This window comes from Mobula birostris, chromosome 2 (genome assembly GCF_030028105.1).
Source record: "Mobula birostris isolate sMobBir1 chromosome 2, sMobBir1.hap1, whole genome shotgun sequence".
Lineage (NCBI taxonomy): Eukaryota > Metazoa > Chordata > Chondrichthyes > Myliobatiformes > Myliobatidae > Mobula > Mobula birostris.
The window spans coordinates 10256429-10278159 of record NC_092371.1 but is presented as its reverse complement, the minus strand read 5'-3'; the positions used below and the strand labels follow the sequence as shown (position 1 = coordinate 10278159).

Here is a 21731-nt window from a genome sequence, read left to right as displayed (position 1 = left end):
GATCTCCACACCCCTGGTTGGATCTCCAAGTCCCACAGAATCTAGGGAAAAGCAGGAGCCCTGCACCTCACTACCCCGGGTTTGCGAGATTCCCGCAGGACAGGTAGAAGCCGTGGAGGAAATTGTGAACACCAGAGATGGTGCAGCCCGAGGCTTCAATGTCGAAGTCCCAAGAACATCCTGAGGTTGATAACCAGAGGGCAAAACTGAAGTTGGCAAGTCCAGGGATTGATGACTGAAAGTCAAGTCCGGAGGTCTGAATCTGAGAGTCCGGGGCCAAGGACTGGAGGCCCAGAGGTGGCCTGGCTCTGTCAGAGGGTGGGAAGGGGCTTGTTTTGCTGCTGTTGGCTTGTTTCATCGTTGCTGTGGCCTGTGCTGGTGTACTGAACGTTGTTACACTGGCACTACAAACATGGCGACACTTGCTGGCTGCCCCCAGGTTGTGCTTCACGAAAACAACACACTTCACCGACTGTTTCTGTGTAGATGGGGTGAAGAAATCTGAATCTGAGATGCTGCAAATCCAGAGCATCACACACACGCAAAATGCTGGAGGAACTCAGCAGATCAGGCAGCATCGATGGAAACGAATAAACAGTTGATGTTTTGGGCTGAGACCCTCATACTTCCCCCTAAAACACAAGCGATTCTGCAGATGCTGGAAATTGCACACGTATACACACACACACAGAGCCATACACACACACACAGACACACACATACACACAGACATGCATGCACACACACACAGAGCCATACACACACAAACACACACACACACACACACACACACACAGACATACACATGCACACAGGTAAATACACACATGCACACACACAGATAAACACACACACATTGGGAATATGGGATACACACACACACATCGGGAATATGGGATACACACACACACACACACATTGGGAATATGGGATACACACACACACTGATTATCATTGGGAATATGGGATACACACACAGATAGATACATACACAAACACACACACATTGGAAATATGGGATACACACACAGACACACAGATCATTGGGAATATGGGAAATGCTAGAGTAAATCAGAGGGTCAGGCAGCATCTGTGGGAGAGGAAGGGATTGAGTCCGCACTTGGAAAATCCTGCCCTACCCCTGCACATTCTCGGTGTGGGCTCTCCCCGTGCGATGGTGCGAATGTGGGAGAGAGCGAGGGGAAGCTGAGATTGTGGTACCCAGACCATCGCCGCTTGCATCCTTGCAATCGCGGAGCAGACGGACTCTGACTCTCTCTCTCTTTCCATCTCTCTATCTCTCTCTGCCCCTCTTTCTCCCTCTCCTCCTCTCTCTCCCTCGCTCCTGCCTCATCCTCCTCTCCTCCAGGTAAACCACCTCCCTCTTTATCCTGTCCAGCCGTGTCGGGTTTCCCGGTTCCGATTGCTTTCGGTCCCATCCTGGGACTCGCTGCCTCCGGAACTCGCTCGCTCTCTCTGGCTCCTGTAGCCATTTTGTTGGGGTGCATCTTCGAGTGCTCATCGCGGAGGGGGCTCGGAGACCCCGGCAGGAATCGGCATCGCGGGCCTGTGAGTCCCGGGATGCGGAGGCTGTTCGCCGGGAGGCCGGGAGCCGGGAGAACGGGCTTTGACACAGCGGGCTGTGGAAATGACCTTGTCGGTCCCGGTCGTCCGCCTCCCGGGGGCTTCCTACAGACAGGATTCATTTTTATTTTTCTGTAGCGGGAGGAAAGGCGGGTGTTGCCGGCGGAATTTTTTGACATTGGATGAGTGCGATGCAAAGGCTTTGAGGGACATTCGGTGCTTCAGGGAAGATGGGGGGAGGAGTTCCTGTTGCACCTGGTTTCCGCGGTTGTGTTTTTTTTAGCAATTCCTCTTGTCCCCTCATCCGTGATTTCGAAGGGCATCTTGTGTCTGTGGCGCTGTGACTCAGGACTATGATGGCAGGCTTTTCAGTCTTGTTTGTCAGCGAGAGAGAGAGTAAGTGTGTGAGATGGAATCTGACTGTGTTTGTGCCTGTGTATGTGTGTGTCTGTCTGTCTGTGTTTGTGCCTGTGTGTGTGTGTGTGTCTGTCTGTGTCTGTGTGTTTGTGCCTCTGTGTGTGTGTGTGTCTGTCTGTCTGTCTGTGTCTGTGCCTCTGTGTGTGTGTGTCTGTATCTGTGTGTGTGTGTGTGTGTCTGTCTGTGTCTGTGTGTTTGTGCCTCTGTGTGTGTTTGTGCGTGTGTGTGAGAGAGAGAGAGAGATGGAATTTGGCTATGTGTGTATGTGCCTGTCTGTGTGAGAGACAGATAGAGATAGATAGAAAGAGAGAGATGGAATCTGGCGATGTGTGTGTGAGAGAGAGAGAATGTGTGTGAGAGAATGTGTGTGAGAGAATGTGTACCTCTGTCAGTGCGTCAGTTTGTGTAAGAGTGTGTGTGTGTGTGTCAATATGTGTGACTGTGTGTTTGTCAACATGTCTGTGAGTGTGTGTCAGTGTGTGTCAATACCTGTGTCAGCCTGTGTAAGATGATGTGTGTATGAGAGAGTCTGTGTGAGAAAGAGGGAGTGTTTGTGTGTGGGAGAATGTGTGAGAGAGTCTGTGTGTGTACATATGAGAAAGTGTATGTATTTATGTCTAAGGTGTGAGAGAGTGTGAGTGTCTGACAGAGTCTGTGTGTGAGAGGCAGTGATTGAGTGTGTGTCTGTGTTTTGTGTGTGTGAGAGCAAGTCTGTGTCCCGGTGGTTATGTATGTGTCCAGAGAGTATTTGTGTATTGTGTGAGTGAGAGTGTGTATATGTGGGAGAGTGTCTCTGTGAGGGAGTGTGTGTGTGTGTGTGTGTGTGTGTGTGTATCTATTTCTGTGTGTGTGCTTTTATATGTGACAGTGTGTGAGGGAGAGGGTGTATGTGTAAGAGGGGAGTTTATCATAGGAGAAGATGGTGTGGGAGGGGAGGGGGACTGTGTGAGGGAGGTTAATGTGAAGGCAGAGGTGGAGAAATTTCTGGGGGGGGTGCTTGTGTGTGAGGGAGAGTGTGGGTGGTCAGGCCGCAGTTGGAGAATTGTGAGCAGTTTTGGGCCCCTTATCTTAGAAGGGATGTGCTGGCATTGGAGAGGGTCCAGAGGAGGTTGATGACGATTATTCTGGGAATGAAAGGGTTAGTGCATTTGCCGTCTCTGGGCCTGTACTCACTGGAATTTAGAAGAATGATGGGGGGTGGGTTCTCATTGGAACCTATTGAATACCGGAAGGCCTAGATGGAGTGGATGTGGAGAGGATGGGGGAGTCTAAGGCACAACCTCAGAATAGAGGGATGTCCCTTTAGGACAGAGATGAGGAGGAATTTCTTTAGCCAGAGGATAGTGAGTCTGTGGAATTCATTGCCAAAGATGGCTGTGAACCTTTAAAGCGGAGGTTGGTAAGTTCTTGATCAGTAAAGGTGTCAAAGGTTATGAGGAGAAGGCAGGAGAACGGGGTTGAGAGGGATGATAAATCAGCCATGATAGGATGGCGGAACAAACTCGATGGGCTGAATAGCCTAATTCTGCTGCTGTGTTTTATTTGCCTCTGTGTTTTTCTCTCTCTCAGCTCCAGCAGTGAGGCGAGGTGTTCAGTGGATGTAACAGGCACCGGCTGCACTTCTCAGACCCTCCACCGTCGACCAGCAGCCATGGACGACAACATCAAGGACCGAACCGCGTTCATCCGCAGCGCCAAGGACATCGCCAAGGAGGTGAAGCGGCAGGCAGCCCGGAAGGTGACCCGCGGCACGGAGCGCATCCAGGACGAGTACGCCCGCCGCTCCTACTCCCGCTTCCGGGAGGAGGACGATGACGAGGACGAGGAGGAGGACTACCGCCGCCGCTACTCCCGCACCGGCGATGAGGATGGGGCCTCCAGCGACGCCACTGAGGGCCAGGACGAGGATGATGAGATCTACGAGGGGGAGTACCAGGGCATCCCCCGGCGCCAGCCTGGGCTGGAGGAGGGCTCGCTGGACGACGCCCAGCCCTCCGAGGATCACTTCCGCCCCCTCGGCGAGCTGGAGGATGAGCGGGAGAGGGGGCGCCAGCAGCTGGCCCAGCAGTACGAGCTCATCTTGCAGGAGTGTGGCCACGGCCGCTTCCAGTGGACCCTGTACTTCGTGCTGGGCCTGGCCCTGATGGCCGACGGAGTGGAGGTCTTCGTGGTGGGCTTCGTGCTGCCCAGTGCTGAGAAGGACATGTGCCTGTCTGATTCCAACAAGGGCATGCTGGGTGAGTGATCCACTACGAGGATCATCGACCCCTCCAGTCATTCTCCCCACCGGCACCCCTTCTCCTCATCTGTCCATAATCTCCCTCTGGTGTTTCCTCCTTCCCTTTCTTCCTCTCCTATCAGAATCCTTCTTCTTCAGCCCTTTACTTCTTCCACCTATCACCTCCCAGCTTCTTACTTCATCTCCCTCCACCACCCAGTCCCCCTCCCTCCCACTTGGTCTCACCTACCCATTCCCAATTTGACTTCCCATTCCCATTCTGACGTGTTGGTCCAAGGCCTCCTCTACTGCCAGGGTGAGCTCAACCTCAGCATGGAGGAGCAATACTTCATATTCCGTCTGGGTAGCCTCCAACCTGATGGCACGAACATCGATTTCTGCAAACTGCCCCTCCCTCTTTTTCTATTCCCCATTCTGGCTCCACTCTCACCCCTTCTTCTCAACTGCTCACCCCTCCATCCAGTTCCTCTCCTTTCCTTTCTCCCATGTTCCACTCTCCTCTCCTTTCAGATTCCTTCTTCAGCCCTTCACCTTCTCCATTGATCCCCTCCTGGCTTCTTACTGCATCTCTCCTCACCTGGTCTCACCTGTCACCTGCCAGCTTGTACTCCTCCCCCTCCCCCCACCTTCTTCTGCTCCTGTCCTTTCCGGTCCTGGTGAAGGGTCTCCGACCAAAACGTTGACTGTTTATTCCCCTGCGTAGATGCTGCCCAACCTGCTGAGATCCTCCAGCATTTTGTACGTGTTGGTCTGGATTTCCAGCATCTGCAGAATCTCTTATAATTAGGAATTAGTTTTGAATCGGTATTGGAATTGGTTTATTGTTGTCACATATACTAAGATACAGCGAAAAGCTTCAATTTATTATTCATCATCGTTACGTGCCAGGTGGTATGACATGCTGATCATGGACTTCCTCTCTCAATCCATGACCATGATTGTTCTTGGCAAATATTTGTATGGAAATGGTTGCCATTGCCTTCTTCTGGGCAGTGTCTTTACAAGACACTTCAAATATGTGACGTCATAACTGGGACTTGTGATAAATACTGGCTGCTCATACGACCATCCACCACCTGCCCCCATGGCTTCACGTGACCCTGATCGGGGGGGGGTGCTACACCTTGCCCAAGGGTGACCTGTGGGCTAGCGGAGGGAAGGAGTGCCTTACACCTCCTTTGGTAGAGACGTATCTCCACCCCGGCACTCATTCAATTCATTACACAGTGTGTTGTGGTAGTATGGGTTAAAAAAAACGACAGAATGCAGAATTAAAGTGTTACAGTTACAGAGAAAGTGCAGTGCAGGCAGACAATAAAATGCCATAACAGAGCAGATTGTAAAGTTGACAGTCTGTCTTATCATAGTAGGGGACCTTTCAATGATCTTATAATAAACTTCTCCCAATGTGCTGTGGAGAACATTCTAACAGGTTGCTTCACGTCTGGTATGGCGTTCATGGGTTTATGGACTATTCAGAAATCTGATGGCAGAGGGGGAGAAGCTGTTCCTAAAGGAGGTTCAGGCTCCTGTACCCCCTCCCTGACGGTAGTAACGTAAAGGGATCACGTCCCGGATGGTGAAGATCCTCGCGGATGGATGCCTCTTTCTTGAGGTGCTGCCTTTTGAAGGTGTCCTGAATGCTGGGGAGGTTAGTGCCTATGATGGAGCTGATGAGTTTACAACCTTCTGCAGCTTTTTCCAGTCCTGTGTAGTGGTCCCTCCATACCAGACGGTTATGCAACAGGGGTGTCCAATCGGTTTTACGCCATGGACACCTACCATTAACCGAGTGGTCCGTGGACCCCTGGTTTGGAAGGATGTGGGGCAAACACGGACAGATGGGCAGCTTGGTTGACATGGACTGGATGGGCCAAATAGCCTGTTTCCATGCTGTAAGAGAGTGGGGGGGGGGGTGCAGGTGTAGAACTTGTGAAGTGTCCCAAGACTGTCAGAGGCCAACAGCAGAATTTATTGTCATTTGTTCAAGTACATGAATGCAATGAAAAACTCGGCCCGAAATGTCAACTGTTCGTCCCCTTCCATAGATGCTGCCTGACCTGCTGAGTTCCTCCAGTATTTTGTGAGGGAGCATTACAGTTGATATTCAATACGTTAACGTCCCCTGCGGGTGGCTACGGGATCTGTCCCCAGTATGGGGGCCTCCAGAGTGTGACCTCTATGTCAGAATCAGGTTTCACATCACTGGGATACCTCGTGAAATTTGTTGTTTTGTGGCAGCCGAAGAGTTCAGTACATAATTTTAAAAAACTATAATTTACAATGAAATGAAATAAGTAGTGCAAAAAAAGAAGTGAGGTATTGATCATTGTTCATTCAGAAATCAGACGGCAGAGGGTGAGAAGCTGTTCCTGAATCGTTGAGAGTGTGTCTTCAGGCTCCTGTACCTCCTTCCTGGACGGTAGCAATGAGAAGAGGGCATGTCCTAGGTGATGGGGGTCCTTAATGTTGGATGCTGCCTTCTTGGGGCATTGCTTTTGAAGTTGCCCTCTGGGGCCCAAGTAGTGTTGCAAAGTTCAAAGAACATTTATTATCAAAGTATGTGTACCATATAAGTGTGGCACGTGGCCAAGTGGTTCAGGCGTTGGGCTCACAATCTGAAGGTTGTGGGTTCGAGTCTTGGCCAGGCCAGCGTATTGTGTCCTTGAGCAAGGCACTTAACCACACACCGCTCCAGTCCACCCAGCTGAAAACGCTGGGGGTTAACCTCGCGATAGACTGACGTCCTATCCGGGGGGGGGGGGGGTGGAGTCTTGTACTCTCAGTTGCTTCACGCCAACTGGCAGAAACCGGCCTGGTGGGCCACAAGGCTCGGGACAGAATTTAACTAATGTGTACCACATACAGCCTTGAGATTTGTCTTCCTGCTGGCAGCCACAAAACAAAGAAGCAATAGTTGCACAGCCAAGGACGCAGCAAAATGACTTAACACATTGAGAGAATGGGCAGAGAAGTGGCGGATGAATACAGCATTAGGGGTGTATTGTGAGGTGCTGCTATTTGGTGCGAAGGTAAAGGTGTAGTCTATCTTATTACTGGGGGGTGGGGGAGAGAATTTAGAAATCCAAGGTCCAAAGGGACATGGGAGTCCTTGTGCAAGATTCCCTAAAGGTTAACTTGCAGATTGAATCAGTGGTGAGGAAGGTAAATACAATGCCAGCATTCGTTTCAAGAGGGGTAGGATATAAAAGCAAGGACGTAATGCTGACGCTTTGTAAGGCACTGGTCAGACCGCTCTTGGAGTATTGTGAGCTCCGTATCTAAGAAATGTGCCAGCATTGGAGAGGGTCAAGAGATCGTCCATGTGAATGCAAGGGTTAATGTATGTTTGATGGCTCTGGGCCTGTACTCACTGACGTTTAGAAGAATGAGGGGGTGGGGGTGGATCTCATTGTAACCTGTTGAATATTGGAAATCCTAGAGAGAGTGGACAGTGGACAGGGAGAGGATGGTTCCTGTCTAACACCAGAGGGCATAGCCTCAGAGTAGAAGGATGGCTCTTTAGAACCATTAAGAGGAATTTCTTAAGGTGGAGAATCTGTGGAATTCATTGCCACAGATAGCCGTGGAGGCCAAGTCATTGGGTGTGTATTTAAAGCAGAGGTCAACAGATTCTTGATTAGTAAGGGTGTCAAAGGGAGAAGGCAGGAAATGGGGTTGAGCGATAATAAATCAGCCATGATGGAATAGTGGAGCTGACTTGGGCTGAATGGCCCAACTCTGGGCCTATATCTGATAGGACGGGTGGATGGAAATGATTGGCTTCACCCTACCACCAACCCAGACACACTCTCTCCGCTTTCTCCCGCAGGTCTTATCGTCTACCTGGGAATGATGGTGGGGGCGTTCCTGTGGGGGGGGCTCGCAGACCGGCTGGGGCGGAAGCAGTGCCTCTTCATGTCGCTTTCCGTCAACTGCGTCTGTGCCTTCTTCTCCTCGTTCGTCCAGGGCTATGGGATCTTCCTGTTCTGCCGCCTGCTCTCAGGCATCGGGTGAGGAAGCAGCTCCGTCCCCTCAGGACCGGCCCGGGTCGCCTGGCCCCCTTCCCCATCCGGGGATCAGCTCCAGGGGGACATGTCAGTAGTGGACCAGGTCTTGGGTTAGAGAGGAAGAGGGAATCAGCCAGGGTTCCTTCTCCCCATCACTGCCCAGTGACCCCGGGGTTAGAGAGGAAGAGGGAATCAGCCAGGGTTCCTTCTCCTCATCACTGCCCAGTGACCCTGGGGTTTGAGAGGGAGAGGGAATCAGTCAGGGTTCCTGTACCCCATCACTGCCCAGTGACCCTGGGGTGGGGGTGAGGGAAAGGGAGACGGGAAGAAAAAAAGAAAATCAGCCTGGGATCCTGTTCCCCATCACTGCCCAGTGACCATGGGGTGGGGGTGAGGGAGAGGGAATCAGTCAGGGTTCCTGTACCCCATCACTGCCCAGTGACCCCCGGGTTAGAGAGAGAGGGGATATTCCAGGTTTCCTGCTCCCCATCACTGCCCAGTGACCCCCGGGTTAGAGAGAGGGAGAGGATGGGGAATCAGCCAGGGTCCTTGCTCCCCGTTACCATCTCGAGAGCAGTGTTTCTAATCCCCGTCTCTGTCTGCATTTCCTTCTCTAGGATTGGAGGCTCCATTCCCATCGTCTTCTCCTACTTCTCAGAATTCCTGGCCCAGGAGAAGCGCGGGGAGCATCTCAGCTGGCTGTGCATGTTCTGGATGTTTGGGGGGATCTACGCGTCTGCCATGGCTTGGGCTATCATCCCCCACTACGGTAAGCACCCTCTGCACAGCGAGCGTTACGCTGCCTCTACCCTGGCCTTAGTTTCTGGTATCTGCCCTTCTATCATCAAATAATCCGCATCATTCCCAAATGAAAAAGCTGCCACCCTTCTCAGGCATGCATACCGGTCTCTGTCCCGGAAAGTCTCCAGAAAGACCATGGACACTACCTCCTCCCTCCCCGGGACACCGGGCATGGCTGTATCCTGGGAAGAGAGGACGGGAGACGGCTTAGACACAAGAGATTCTGCAGATGCTGGAAATACAAAATGCTGGAGGAACTCAGCAGGAATAAACAGTCAATGTTTCAGGCCAAACCCTTCATCAGGATAAAGCTCCAGGTTCCTTAAGGTTGTCATAGCCCGGGTGGTTGCAGGGGCAACCTCCCACTGCCTATTAAATGCTCCCAATGGTGTGCGTCTCAAATAGCCTCTGACCACCGAGCCCAGCTCCCGACCTTCACGTGTGGATCAGTTACTAAGCCCGGCGGAACCGTTTCTACTGACAGGAGAAGGGGCAAAGGCAGGTTACTGGCGCCTTAAAACCAGTCGCTTCAGGTAGATGGGGCTCGTCAGCCGTGGTTTGCAGCTCATCTAGGAGAAGGAAAACTCTGATCTCAAACCTCCGCGGCCTTGCGGCTGTACCCACTCATGGGGAAGGCTTCGGAGTAAACGCTGAGGGAGAAACCAGAGCTGGAGTCCCCAAGGCAGTCCAATGTTGAGTTCAACACTGACTGACAGTTCCTGCAACGCCACTGGTGCCAAACTGTATCAGCATCTGCTGTTCCTTTGTATTCATCAGCTGCATGCAGAGAGGGTGAGCCTGCTGCACGGGCATCAGCTTGCTCTCCATACTGCCCACGTAGATAGCTGGGACACAACATCTATGAGTCACCCTGACCAATGAAGGCCTGCCTTACCTGCTGAATTCCTCTACGAGGGGTGATTGATACGTTCGTGGCCTAAGGTAGAAGGAGTCAATTTTAGAAAACCTAGCACATTTATTTTTCAACGTGGTCCCCTCCTATATTTACACACTTAGTCCAGCGCTCGTGGAGCATACAGATCCCTTCTTTGTAGAAGTGGTCCCCAGCAGGGGTGATTGATAAGTTTGTGGCCTAAGGTAGAAGAAGATGAGTTATTAACTTCAAACTTTCTGCATTATCACTCAAAGAGTTGAACTGCACGTGCATGTAACGAGAGCGTCTTGGACCTCCAGGTGGTCCACAGCAGGGGTGATTGATAAGTTCGTGGCCTTAGGAGAAAGCGATGAATTATACAGCTCTCGTTACATGCACGTGCAGTTCAACTCTTTGAGTGAAAATGCAGAAAGTTTGACGTGAATAACTGATCGTCTATCTTAGGCCACGAACTTATCAATCACCCCTGCTGTGGACCACTTTCTGGAGATCCAAGATACCAACTTCTACAAAGAAGGGATCCGTATGCTCCATGACCGCTGGACTAAGTGTGTAAATGTAGGAAAAATAAATGTGCTGGGTTTTCTAAAATTGACTCCTACCTTAAGCCACAAACTTATCAATCACCCCTCGTAGCATTTTTGAAGAGTTCAACTTGACCTTGTGGAGCTATAAACAGCTGCCCTGGCCATCCCAGGAGGAGAATGACAAGGAGACCCCTCCCCAACTAAAACACCTACCCCTCCGGGTTCCTGCCCAGTGAGGGAACATAGAACATAGATCAATACAGCACAGAATAGACTCTTCGGCCCATGCATTTCTCCTAAATCAATCTAACCCTCCCTTCCACATACCCTACATTTTCCTTTCACCTAAGTGCCTGTCGAAGAGTGTTTTAAATGTCCACAGTGCATCTGTCTCCACCACCACACCTGGCAGCAGGTTCCACACACTTATCACTCTCTATGTAAAAAAAAACTTGCCTCTGACATCCCCCCTATATTTTTACTCTGGGGAGAAGTCACTGGCTGTCATTTCATCTCTGCCTCTTATCTCTATCGTCACCTTTCTCTCCAAAGAGAAAAACCCTAACTTACTTAGGTTTTCCTTATAAGAAATGACCTCTAATCCAAGCAGCATCCTGGTAGATCTCCTTTGCACCATCCCTAAAGCTTCAACATCCTTCCCATAACAAGGTGACCAGCACTGAACACAATACTCCAAGTGTGGTCTAACCAGGGTTTTGTAGAGCTGCAACATTACCTCACGGCTCTTGAACTCAATCCCCTGACTAATGAAGAGCAACAGACCACAGGCCTTCTGAACCATCCTATCAACTTGCATGGCAACTTTGAGGGATCTATGGACAAGATCCTTCTGTTCCTCCACACCAAGAATCCTTCCATTAGCCCCGTATCCTGCCTTCAAGTCTGACCTGCGAAAATGAATCAATTGACACTTTTCCAGATTGAATTCCATCTGCCACTTCTCAGCCCAGCTCTGTATCCTGTCAATATTCCACTGAAACCTATGACCACCCTCCACACTCTCCACAGCTCCACCTATCCTCGTGTCATCTGCAAACTTACTAACCCACCCTTCCACTTCCTTATCCGTCATTTCTAAAAATCACAAAGAGCAGGGGTCCCATATCACATGTTCTACCAGTCAGTTGACCCCAGCAAAATCTTCTATGGGGTGGCGTGCTGGGGCAATGGCATCAACACAGGTGATGCCCACAGACTCACTAAACCGATTAGAAAGGCTGGCTCTGTTATGGGAGTCAAACTGGACACACTGGAGGCTGTGATAGAACAAAGGACCCCACAGAAAACCCTGGCAATTCTGGACAATCTTTCGCAACCTCTGCACGCCACCTTGGCTGAACAGAGGAGCACTGTTAGTAACAGACTAAGACAACTGCACTGCTCCAAAGAGCGATATGTGAGGTCATTCTTACCCTCGGCCGTTAGGCTCTATAATGAATCAACCTATAGCTGGGGAAGTGATGACCCTCTCCTGTTAGATTGTTTGAGGTAACTTATTTTATTCTTCCTACTTCTAATATTTATATCTCTTCACTTGTAATGCTCCTGTGACACTGTAATTTCCTCTTGGATCAATAATTTGCATGGATCTACCTGATCCCTATGAAACACCACTGGTCACCGACCTCCAGGCAGAATATGCTCCATTTACAACCACCCTTTACCTGCTGTGGGAAAACTAATTCTGAGTCCACGCAGCCAAGCTTCCCTCGGTTCCATGCCTCCTGAGTTTCTGAATGAACCTACCGAGGGGAACCATGTCAAATAGCACAACAAAATCCATATACACTTCTCTGCCTTCATCTGTGGAGGGAGAAAGGGAACCGGTCAGAGTGTTCCTGTTCCCCATCACGGCCCAGTGACCCCCGGGTTAGAGAGAGAGGGAATCAGCCGGGGTTCCTGTTCCCCATCACTAACCTGTGACCCTGGGGTTAGAGAGAGAGGGAATCAGTCAGGGTTCCTGTTCCCCATCACGGCCCAGTGACCCCCGGGTTAGAGAGAGAGGGAATCAGCTGGGGTTCCTGTTCCCCATCACGGCCCAGTGACCCCAGGGTTAGAGAGAGAGGGAATCAGCTGGGGTTCCTGTTCCCCATCACTGACCCGTGACCCTGGGGTCAGAGAGAGGGAGGAACCAGTGAGAGTTCCTGCTCCCCATCACTGCCCTGTGACCCCAGGGTTAGAGAGAATGGGAATCAGTCAGGGTTCCTGTATCTCATCACTGACCAGTGACCCTAGGGTCAGAGAGAGAGAGAGAGAGAGAGGGAATCAGCCAGGGTTCCTGTATCTTATCACTACCCAGTGACCCTGGGGTTAGAGAGAGAGGGAAACAGCCAGGGTTCCCCATCACTGCTCAGTCACTTTGGGGCCTGAGAGCAGGAGCCACTTCAGGTCCAGGGTCAGCAGCCCCCACCCCTACCCCACCCCACGCCGATACAGAACACAGCCTCACCCTGGCTGCAGGAATGTCAGGCAGCCGACTGAGTCCAACTGACTGCAGTTCAATAACTGAGCGGGGTTCAGCCCGGACAGAGTTGGCCCTCTGCTCACAGCTGCAATGCCCAGGAATTAAGGAGTCTACAGAAACTGGTGGATACACCTGTCCATCACTGGCAAAGCCCTCCCCACCCCTGGGCACATCTAGAAGCAGCGCTGCCACAGGAGAGCAGCATCCATCATCCGGGACCCCCGTCACCCAGGCCATGCCCTCTTCTCGCTGCTGCCATCAGGAAGGTGGTACAGGAGCCTCAGGACCCACAGCACCAGGTTCAGGAACAGTTATTACCCCTCAGCCATCAGGCTCCTGAACCAGTGTGGACTCTACACAAACTGACTCCACAACCTATGACTCTTCAACAGATCTTCTCAGTGTTCATTTTATTTGCACATAGTTGTTGTCAGTCTTTGTTTATGTACATTGTTCTGCAAATTCTACTTTATTTATTTATTTTCCTGTAAATGCCTGCAAAAAAATGGCCATGAGCCCCGGCAGTGGGAGGCTCACTCCCCCTCCCCAACAACTGACCGGTCTTCACTTGGACCAGCTGCTCTGGGCCAGAACAGCTCCTTCACCAGTCAGGAAGCCCCCTCACAGGAGGGTCCTGGTAAAAGATGGACATCTCTCGCAGAGCAGGTATACTGGGGGTCTGAGAGACATCCCTCCTCCCCCACCAGGAGATGCAGGACAGCAGCAGAGACACCGGGTTCCCATTTTCCCCTAGAAGAAATCCAATAGCATCCTCCCCTGGCTCTCTGTGGGAAAGGGAGAAAGAGTTTCACTCTGTGTCTGACCCCGGGAGTGAGTGATGGGACAGTGTAGAGGGAGTTTCACTCTGTGTCTGACCCCGGGAGTGCGTGATGGGACAGTGTAGAGGGAGCTTCACTCTGTGTCTGACCCCGGGAGTGTGTGATGGGACAGTGTAGAGGGAGTTTCACTCTGTGTCTGACCCCGGGAGTGCGTGATGGGACAGTGTAGAGGGAGTTTCACTCTGTGTCTGATCCCGGGAGTGTGTGATGGGACAGTGTAGAGGGAGCTTCACTCTGTGTCTGACCCCGGGAGTGTGTGATGGGACAGTGTGGAGGGAGTTTCACTCTGTGTCTGACCCTAGGAGTGTGTGATGGGATGGTGTAGGAGAGTCACTCTTTGTCTGACATCGGTGTGTGTGATGGGATGGTCTGAGGGGAGCTTTACTCTGTGACTAACCTGTTTTGTCCTCTCTACAGAAGAACTACACACCATTCTGCATTATGCCCGGACTGCAGTGTGATTGTTACTCTCTCCTTCTCTGTAACTCTCTCCATCTTCTCTCTCTCTCTTTCTCTTCTCTCTTTGCTGATAATTCTATTCACCCTTCACTGCTCCCTTCCTGTCTTCCACCTTTTGCCATTCTCCCCTTTCTCACCTCTCCCTCCCTCACTCACCCTCCTCACTCCCTCATAATCTCACCCCTCCCTCCCTCATACTCTCACTCCTCCCTCCCTCCCTCACCCCCTCATACTCTCACCCCTCCCTCCCTCACCCCCCTCATACTCTCACCCCTCTCTCCCTCACCCCTTCATATTCTCACCCCTCCCTCCCTCACCCTCCTCACCCCCCTCATACTCTCACCCCTCCCTCCCTCCCTCACCCTCCTCACCCCCTCATACTCTCACCCCTCCCTCCCTCACCCTTCCTCATCCCCTCATACTCTCACCCCTCCCTCCCTCCCTCCCTCACCCTTCCTCATCCCCTCATACTCTCACCCCTCCCTCCCTCACCCTCCTCATACTCTCACCCCTCCCTCCCTCACCCCTCTCCCTCACCCTCCTCACCCCCTCATACTCTCACCCCTCCCTCACCCCCTCATACTCTCACCCCTCCCTCCCTCACCCCCCTCATACTCTCACCCCATACTCCTTGCAATGCTTCCACCCGTCACCCCTTCTGCCCTACCTCCCTGTCCCCTCATTTCTTCCCCTCCTCCCATCCACTCCCCTCCCACTCTCACTTCCACCCCTCCATGTCCCTTCCTTCCCGCATACCCTCTTGCTCCTCCCCCTTTCCCCTCCCTCTCCTCACAACCTGCGCCCTCCTTCACTTACCCTCAAATCTCCCCTTCCTCTCTTTCTCCCACCCTCCCCGTCCTCTCCTTCATCCCACTACCCCTTTCCCCCCGTTCTTCTCTCTCCCCATACTCTCGCATTCCTTCCCCCTCTCCCCACCCCACACCCCTCTTTCTCTCCCCCTCCCTCCAGGGTGGAGTTTTCAGATGGGCTCGGCCTACCAGTTCCACAGCTGGCGAGTGTTTGTCCTGGTGTGTGCCTTCCCCTCCATTGCTGCCATCATTGCCCTCAACTTCATGCCTGAGAGCCCTCGCTTCTACCTGGAGGTAACGGCCGCTGCAGCCCCCCACGCACCCCCCCCCGTCTTTGGTAACCCCACCCACTTCCCCGGAACTCTGTGATGGGACAGTGTGGAGGGAGTTTCACTCTGTGTCTGACCCTGGGAGTGTGTGATGGGACAGTGTAGAGGGAGCTTCACTCTGTGTCTGACCCCGGGAGTGTGTGATGGGATGGTGTAGAGGGAGCTTCACTCTGTGTCTGACCCCGGGAGTGTGTGATGGGACAGTGTAGAGGGAGCTTCACTCTGTGTCTGACCCCAGGAGTGTGTGATGGGATGGTGTAGAGGGAGCTTCACTCTGTGTCTGACCCTGGGAGTGTGTGATGGGACAGTGTAGAGGGAGCTTCACTCTGTGTCTGACCTTGGGAGTGTGTGATGAGACAGTGTAGAGGGAGTTTCACTCTGTGTCTGATCCCGGGAGTGTGTGATGGGACAGTGTAGAGGGAGCTTCACTCTGTGTCTGATCCCGGGAGTGTGTGATGGGACAGTGTAGAGAGAGAGCTTCACTCTGTGTCTGAACCCGAAGTGTGATGGGATGGACATTTGTTGCCAGGAGGGGATGGAGAGGAGAAGGTGGAGTCACAGGGAGGTGTGATGGACTGGAGGAAGCGATGGGAGTTGGGGGTTTTGTGTAGCGAGGTGGGGGCAGTGCGAGGAGGGGAAGGTTTTTGGGATAATTCTGGAGCCATGACCTTGCACCTCTCTTGCGGCAGAATGGCAAACACGACGAAGGCTGGATGATTCTCAAGCAGATCCACGACACCAACATGAGGGCCAAAGGTTTCCCCGAGCGGGTGTTCTCGGTACGTACTCTCCTCCTGGAGCTTCCCACTGCAGAGGTCTCTACCATCTCCTCTCCACCGAACCCCTCCCCGACCCACGGCCCGCCAGGAACCCTGGCTCGGACACTGCTCACCCTTACTCCCCTCCCTCACCCCCTCCCCTTCCCTCGGCCACACTGGATATTCTCTCTACTCGTTCCCGGGACGTGACCGTTGTCTTATTGCAAGTGGCTGGACTGTTTTACTTGGACTCTGAGAAGATGAGGTCGCCTTGTGTGATGTATAAGACCCTGAGGGGAGATTTAATTCTATTTATATATTTAGAGATCCAGCACGAACAGGCCCTTCGAGCTGCGCCACTCAGCAACGCACCTACTTAACCCTCGCCTAGTCTCAGGACAATTGACATTGACTTACTAACCGGTACGTCTTTGGGATGTGGGCGGAAACCGGTGCACCTGGAGGAATCCCACGCCACACGTGAGGAGACCGTGCAGAGGAATTGAACTCCGAACTCCAATGCCCCGAGCTGTGACAGCGTCGTGCTGACCGCTACACTGCCGTGCCGCGATTTTCCACCAGCGGGAGAGTCTCACTGCCCTTTGACCCTCACCATTTTAAGCTGATGCGCCACAGGGCGCACTCTGAATCCCATAGCCCCAGGAAACCGCAGAGAGCTGTGGACACAGCTCAGCACGTCACAGGAGCCATGGACTCTTGTCCACCCTTCTCACTGCCTCTGTGAAGCAGCCAGTGGAATCAAAGACATCACCCACCCCAGAAATTCTGTCTTCTCTCCTCTCCCACCGGTTCAAAAGCTAGTTTCAGCCGGCTTCTGGCCTCTTGACCTCGCAACCTACCTGATTATGGCCTCGGAGGGGAGGCTGGTTTCCATGATGTGACCGCAACCGTCCGCGGTTTCTTGTGCTCACGGGCAGAACAAGCTGTGATGCATTGGATCGGGTGCTTTCTGTGATTTCAGATTTAAGATTTGTCATATTTGTCACCAGTACACCAAAGCATCGAAACATAAATCAAAACGCAACCAGCAACGTCCGAGGCTGTGCTGGGGGCAGCCCGCAAGGGTAGCCACGGCTCCAGTGCTAGAAAAGTATGTCCACAGCTCACTAACCCTTACAGGCACGTCTTTGGACTGTGGGCGGAAACCAGAGTACCTGGAGGAAACCCACACAGTCACAGGCAGAACGTACAAACTCCTTACAGACAGCGGCAGGTACTGAATCTGGTCATTGGCGCAGTAATAGTGTTACGCTCACCACTACGATATCTGTATGGACGCGCGACATTCCGATTAAAACTTAGTGAGGGGGATCGGGGACATGCTGAATTTCTTTAGCCTCCTGAGGAAGTAGAGGCACTGGCCAGCTTTCTTGGCCAAGGTGTTTGCATGTTTGGACTGGGAGAGGCCACTGGAGATGTTCACACCTAGGAGCTTTACTCTGGTTAGTGAGTGGTACGTGGTGGCTCCCGCATGTGCCCACCAATCTATCGACTGCTCATCTCTCCACAGGTGACCCACATCAAGGTCCCACAGCAGGAGGATGAGCTGATTGAGATCCAGTCAGACACGGGGACCTGGTATCGTCGCTGGTGTGTCCGCTTTACCAACCTCTTCCAGCAGGTACTAAGGTTAACGGGGCGGTGGGGAGCGTTGAAACCCGCCCCCGTGGGGTATGCGACCTTGAAAACTGTCTCCGTGGGCGAGTGACCTTGCAGCTTACCCACCCACTCCATTGGATAAGCAATCTTGAAACCTGTCCCCCCACTGGGTGAGTGATCTATAAACCTGCCCCCCCAATTGGGTGAGTGATCTTGAAACCTGTCCCCCCATCGGATAAATGATAAACCTGCCCTCCCAGCATTGGGTGAGCAACCTTGCATATCACCTACCTCCCCAATTGGGTGAGTGATCTAGAAACTTGCCCCCCCCCATTGGATGAGTGATCTAGAAACTTGCCCCCCCCCATTGGATGAGTGATCTAGAAACTTGCCCCCCCCCATTGGATGAGTGATCTAGAAACTTGCCCTCCATTGGATGAGTGATTTTGAAACCTACCCCCTACCATTGAATGTGCAACCCCAAAACCTGCCCCCATGGGGTGCGCGACCTTGAAACTTGTCCCTGTTTGGTGCGATCTTGAAAACCGCCTGTATCAAGTAGGCAATGTCTCCTCCCCTTCCTTAACTTGTGCAGCATTTAAACCTTCCCCTACCCCTCCATAGAGTGTGCAACTTAAAAATCTTCCCCTCCCCAATAAGTTGTGAAACTGTTAAAACCTTCTCATCCGTAAGATGCTCAACATTAAAATCCCCCCCACCCATTATACAATGCACAATGTTAAGTCCTTCCCCCAAAGAGAGTGCTGCGTTTAAACTTTCCCGACAGACTGTGCAAAGATTAAAAATCTTCCGCAATGAAATTGCTGCCAGTAAAATTCCTGCCTTAGATGGTGTGGAATGTTAGATGCGTGAGGTGTGTTTACATCATTCAGTGACGGTGGGCATTGCTGACATTTATTACCCATCCCTAACTGCCCCTTCGGGAGGTGGAGTGAGCTGCCTTGTTGAGCCATCACTGTCTGTGCGGGGAAGGTGCTCCCACCGTGCTGTCGGGGGGCGGTGGGTGGGATTTAGTCCTGGCGACGGTGAAGGAACTGCCGCCGAATCGTCCCTGTGCCTACTACCCTTCGGGAGACGGGGCGGGTTCAGGAGTCACTGTGATGAGTTGTGTAGACGGTGCACGCCGCAGCCCAGCCACTTCGGTGGAGGGAGGGACTGGTGTGTGTAGGTCAGCCCCCGACTGAATGGGCTGCTCTATCCCGGATGGCGTCGAGCTTCCCGGTCTTTGGACGGCACCCATCCAGGGAAACATGGACTGTCTGGTCACATTCCTGCCTTGAGAATACGGCGGATCCGGAGTGCGTGGGCTAACTTCACCCAGGGAAGTGTGAGTGTCCGGCACACTCGTAACCGGTGCCTTGTTGACCGGGGGGTGTCTGGAGGTGAAGTCGCTCCCCATGCACTTCCCATCTAACTCTGTAACCATAGCATTTCTGTGGCTGGTTTGGTGGAGTTTCTGTCCAGTGGTAATTCCCCGGATGTTGATGGTGGGGGACTGGACGCTGGGAATCCCAGAGAATGTTCAGGGAATCCTGTGTGGGAGACGGTCACTGCCAAACACTTCTGTGGAGTGAATATCAATTGATCTTCCATGAGGAGCATTTGATGTCTCTGGGCCTGCACCCCTGGAGTTTAGAAGAATGAGGGGAGATCTTATTGAAACTTATTGAATATCAAAAGTCCTAGACAGTGGATATGGAGAGGATGTTTCCTATAGTGGGGGAAGTCTAGGACCAGAGGGTACAGCCTCAGAATAGAGGGGCGTCCATTCATAACAGAGATGAGGAGGAATTTCTTTAGCCAGAGGGTGGGGATTCATTGCCACAGACGGCTGCGGAGGACAAGTCATTGGGTGTATTTAAAGCGGAGGCTGACAGGTTCTTGATTAATAAGGGTGTGAAAGGTTATGGGGTGAAGGCAGGAGAGAGATAATAAATCAGCCATGATGGTGGAGCAGGCTTCAAGGGCCAAATAGCTGATTTATCTTCCCTCTCAACCTCATTCTCCTGCCTTCTCCCCAAAACCTTTAACCCAATCACCCCTGACTAGCCAAGAGCCTATCAACCGCTCTCCATGGCTTTCGCACTTTTGTGGGGGTGGGAGGTGGGGAGGGGGGAGATACTGTGGCGTATGTGGAGTGTGCGGACTCACTCCACCCAGGGAAGTGGGGAGTGTACCCATTGGGTTTCAACAAGATTCCTGCCTCATCCTTCTAAACTCCAGCGAGCACAGGCCCAGAATTATCGAACGCTCCTCATACGTTAACCCTTTCATTCCTGGGATCACTCCCACCGTGACCCTCCTCTGGATTCTCTCGAGGGTCGGCACATTCTCAGTTGGATTTGTGGTCCAGAACTGCTCACAGTACTCCAAATGATGTCTGACTAACATCAGCCTTTGACGGGCTGTGCGATGACAGTCAGTGGGAATGTCCTCCCACCCCACGACCCTTCCCCATTGGGTGGCAAGCGTGTTGGGAGGGGAATGGGGGACAGAGGCTGCACTGACGGTGAGGGGGGGGGCGGGTGTCCTCTTTCTCCACAGGTCTGGGCCAACTTCCTGCAGTGTTTCACCGCTCAGTACCGACGCACCACGCTGCTGATGATGGCCGTGTGGTTCACCATGTCCTTCAGGTAGGTTCTGTGCAAGATGGCGGCTGTCAGTATCAGCGCGCAGCCCGCCCCCACCGCTCTGTAATTGCCATGGTAACAGCCTGGGGTCAGCACCTTGTGTGTTGAACCAGCTCCCCCCCCCCCACCGAATCTGGTTTCCTTCCCCACGGTTTCCGGTTGTCCTCTGAACATCCCTCGTTCATTGGGGGGAGGGGCCTCCGTTTATTCAGGCCTTGTTATAGCGCAGCCCTTCCGGTCAGAATCAAAGATGGTGAAGTCGAGTTTACTGTCATCTGCACAAGTTCATGTGTGCACGGCTGCAATGAGAAACTTGCTCGTAGCAGCATCACCGGCTCCCAGCATCAGGTACACAGCAGTCACAAGAAATATGTGTACATTAAACTTAAAACGTACACAATTTTTACAAGAAGGAACACAATTAGAGCTAAAAGAAAAGTCCATTTCAATGCAAGGCAGTCATATTTTTGCTAAATTGTTCTGATTAGGGTTGTGCTGTTTGGTTGAAGGGAGGTAGCTGTTCCTGAACCTGGTGGTGTGGGGCTTCAGGCTTCAGTAACTCCTGCCCGATGGTGGTTGCTAGAAGAGCTTGGCCTGGATGGTGGGGATCTTTGATGAGGGATGAGGCAGTGCTTCCTGTAGAGGGGGAGAAGAGATGCGCTTGTGATGTATCAGGCTGGGTCTAATACTCTCACTGCAGCTTCTTAAGTTCCTGCGCATTCGAATTGCCGAACCAGATTGTGATACAAACAGTCAGGACACTTTCAACAGGACATCTGTCAAAGTTTATCAGAATGTTTGGTGACAAGCCAAACTTCCTTAACCTTCTAACAAAGTCAAGATCTCCTGATTGCATCTGTGTGCTGAGCCTAGGACAAGTTATCTAATATGTTAATATTATGTTAATATATGTTAAATTATGTTAATATATGACGTTAACACCCAGGAACTGTATGCTGCCAATTCTCTCATTCCATTAATGCAAGAAATTCCCACCAATTATAGTTTCACATTACATTAGTTGCATGCATATTTCTCCATTTCATCAGTAAGCCATTCTCTTTGTCTTATCTCTGCAAAGATTGCCTGTAACAAATAGGGCCTTGCCTTTACTGCCAGCTCCCCCAACAGTGTGCTCTGATTTATGGTCCTGTCTTTCCATTGTGCCTCTGTCCACCCAACGCACAGTGTTCCAGCAATTGCCTCTGTCTGACAAACTACTTTTCACAGAGTCTCAGAGCCACTACAGCACAGAAACAGACCCAACTCATCCACACCCACCAAGCTGCTTCCTTGAGCTAGTCCCAT

The 21731-nt window shown here is 52.1% G+C and overlaps 1 protein-coding gene across 2 annotated transcripts in view; it reads left to right on the top strand.

Annotated features, from left to right (window-relative positions):
- Positions 1–1906: 1906 nt before the first annotated feature.
- LOC140207684 (synaptic vesicle glycoprotein 2A-like) overlaps positions 1907–21731 on the top strand; it is a 35594-nt gene continuing 15769 nt past the window's right edge. Inside the window, exons 1-8 of one of the 2 annotated variants that reach the window (XM_072276243.1) lie at positions 1907–1980; positions 3571–4238; positions 8073–8253; positions 8868–9019; positions 15226–15359; positions 16084–16173; positions 17684–17794; positions 20338–20426. In XM_072276243.1, the coding sequence (XP_072132344.1) occupies positions 3653–4238; positions 8073–8253; positions 8868–9019; positions 15226–15359; positions 16084–16173; positions 17684–17794; positions 20338–20426 (1343 nt within the window). In that variant the 5' untranslated portion in view covers positions 1907–1980; positions 3571–3652. Of the gene's footprint in view, positions 1981–3570; positions 4239–8072; positions 8254–8867; positions 9020–15225; positions 15360–16083; positions 16174–17683; positions 17795–20337; positions 20427–21731 lie in introns of those variants that run through there. The other variant, XM_072276248.1, reaches the window with a different exon arrangement.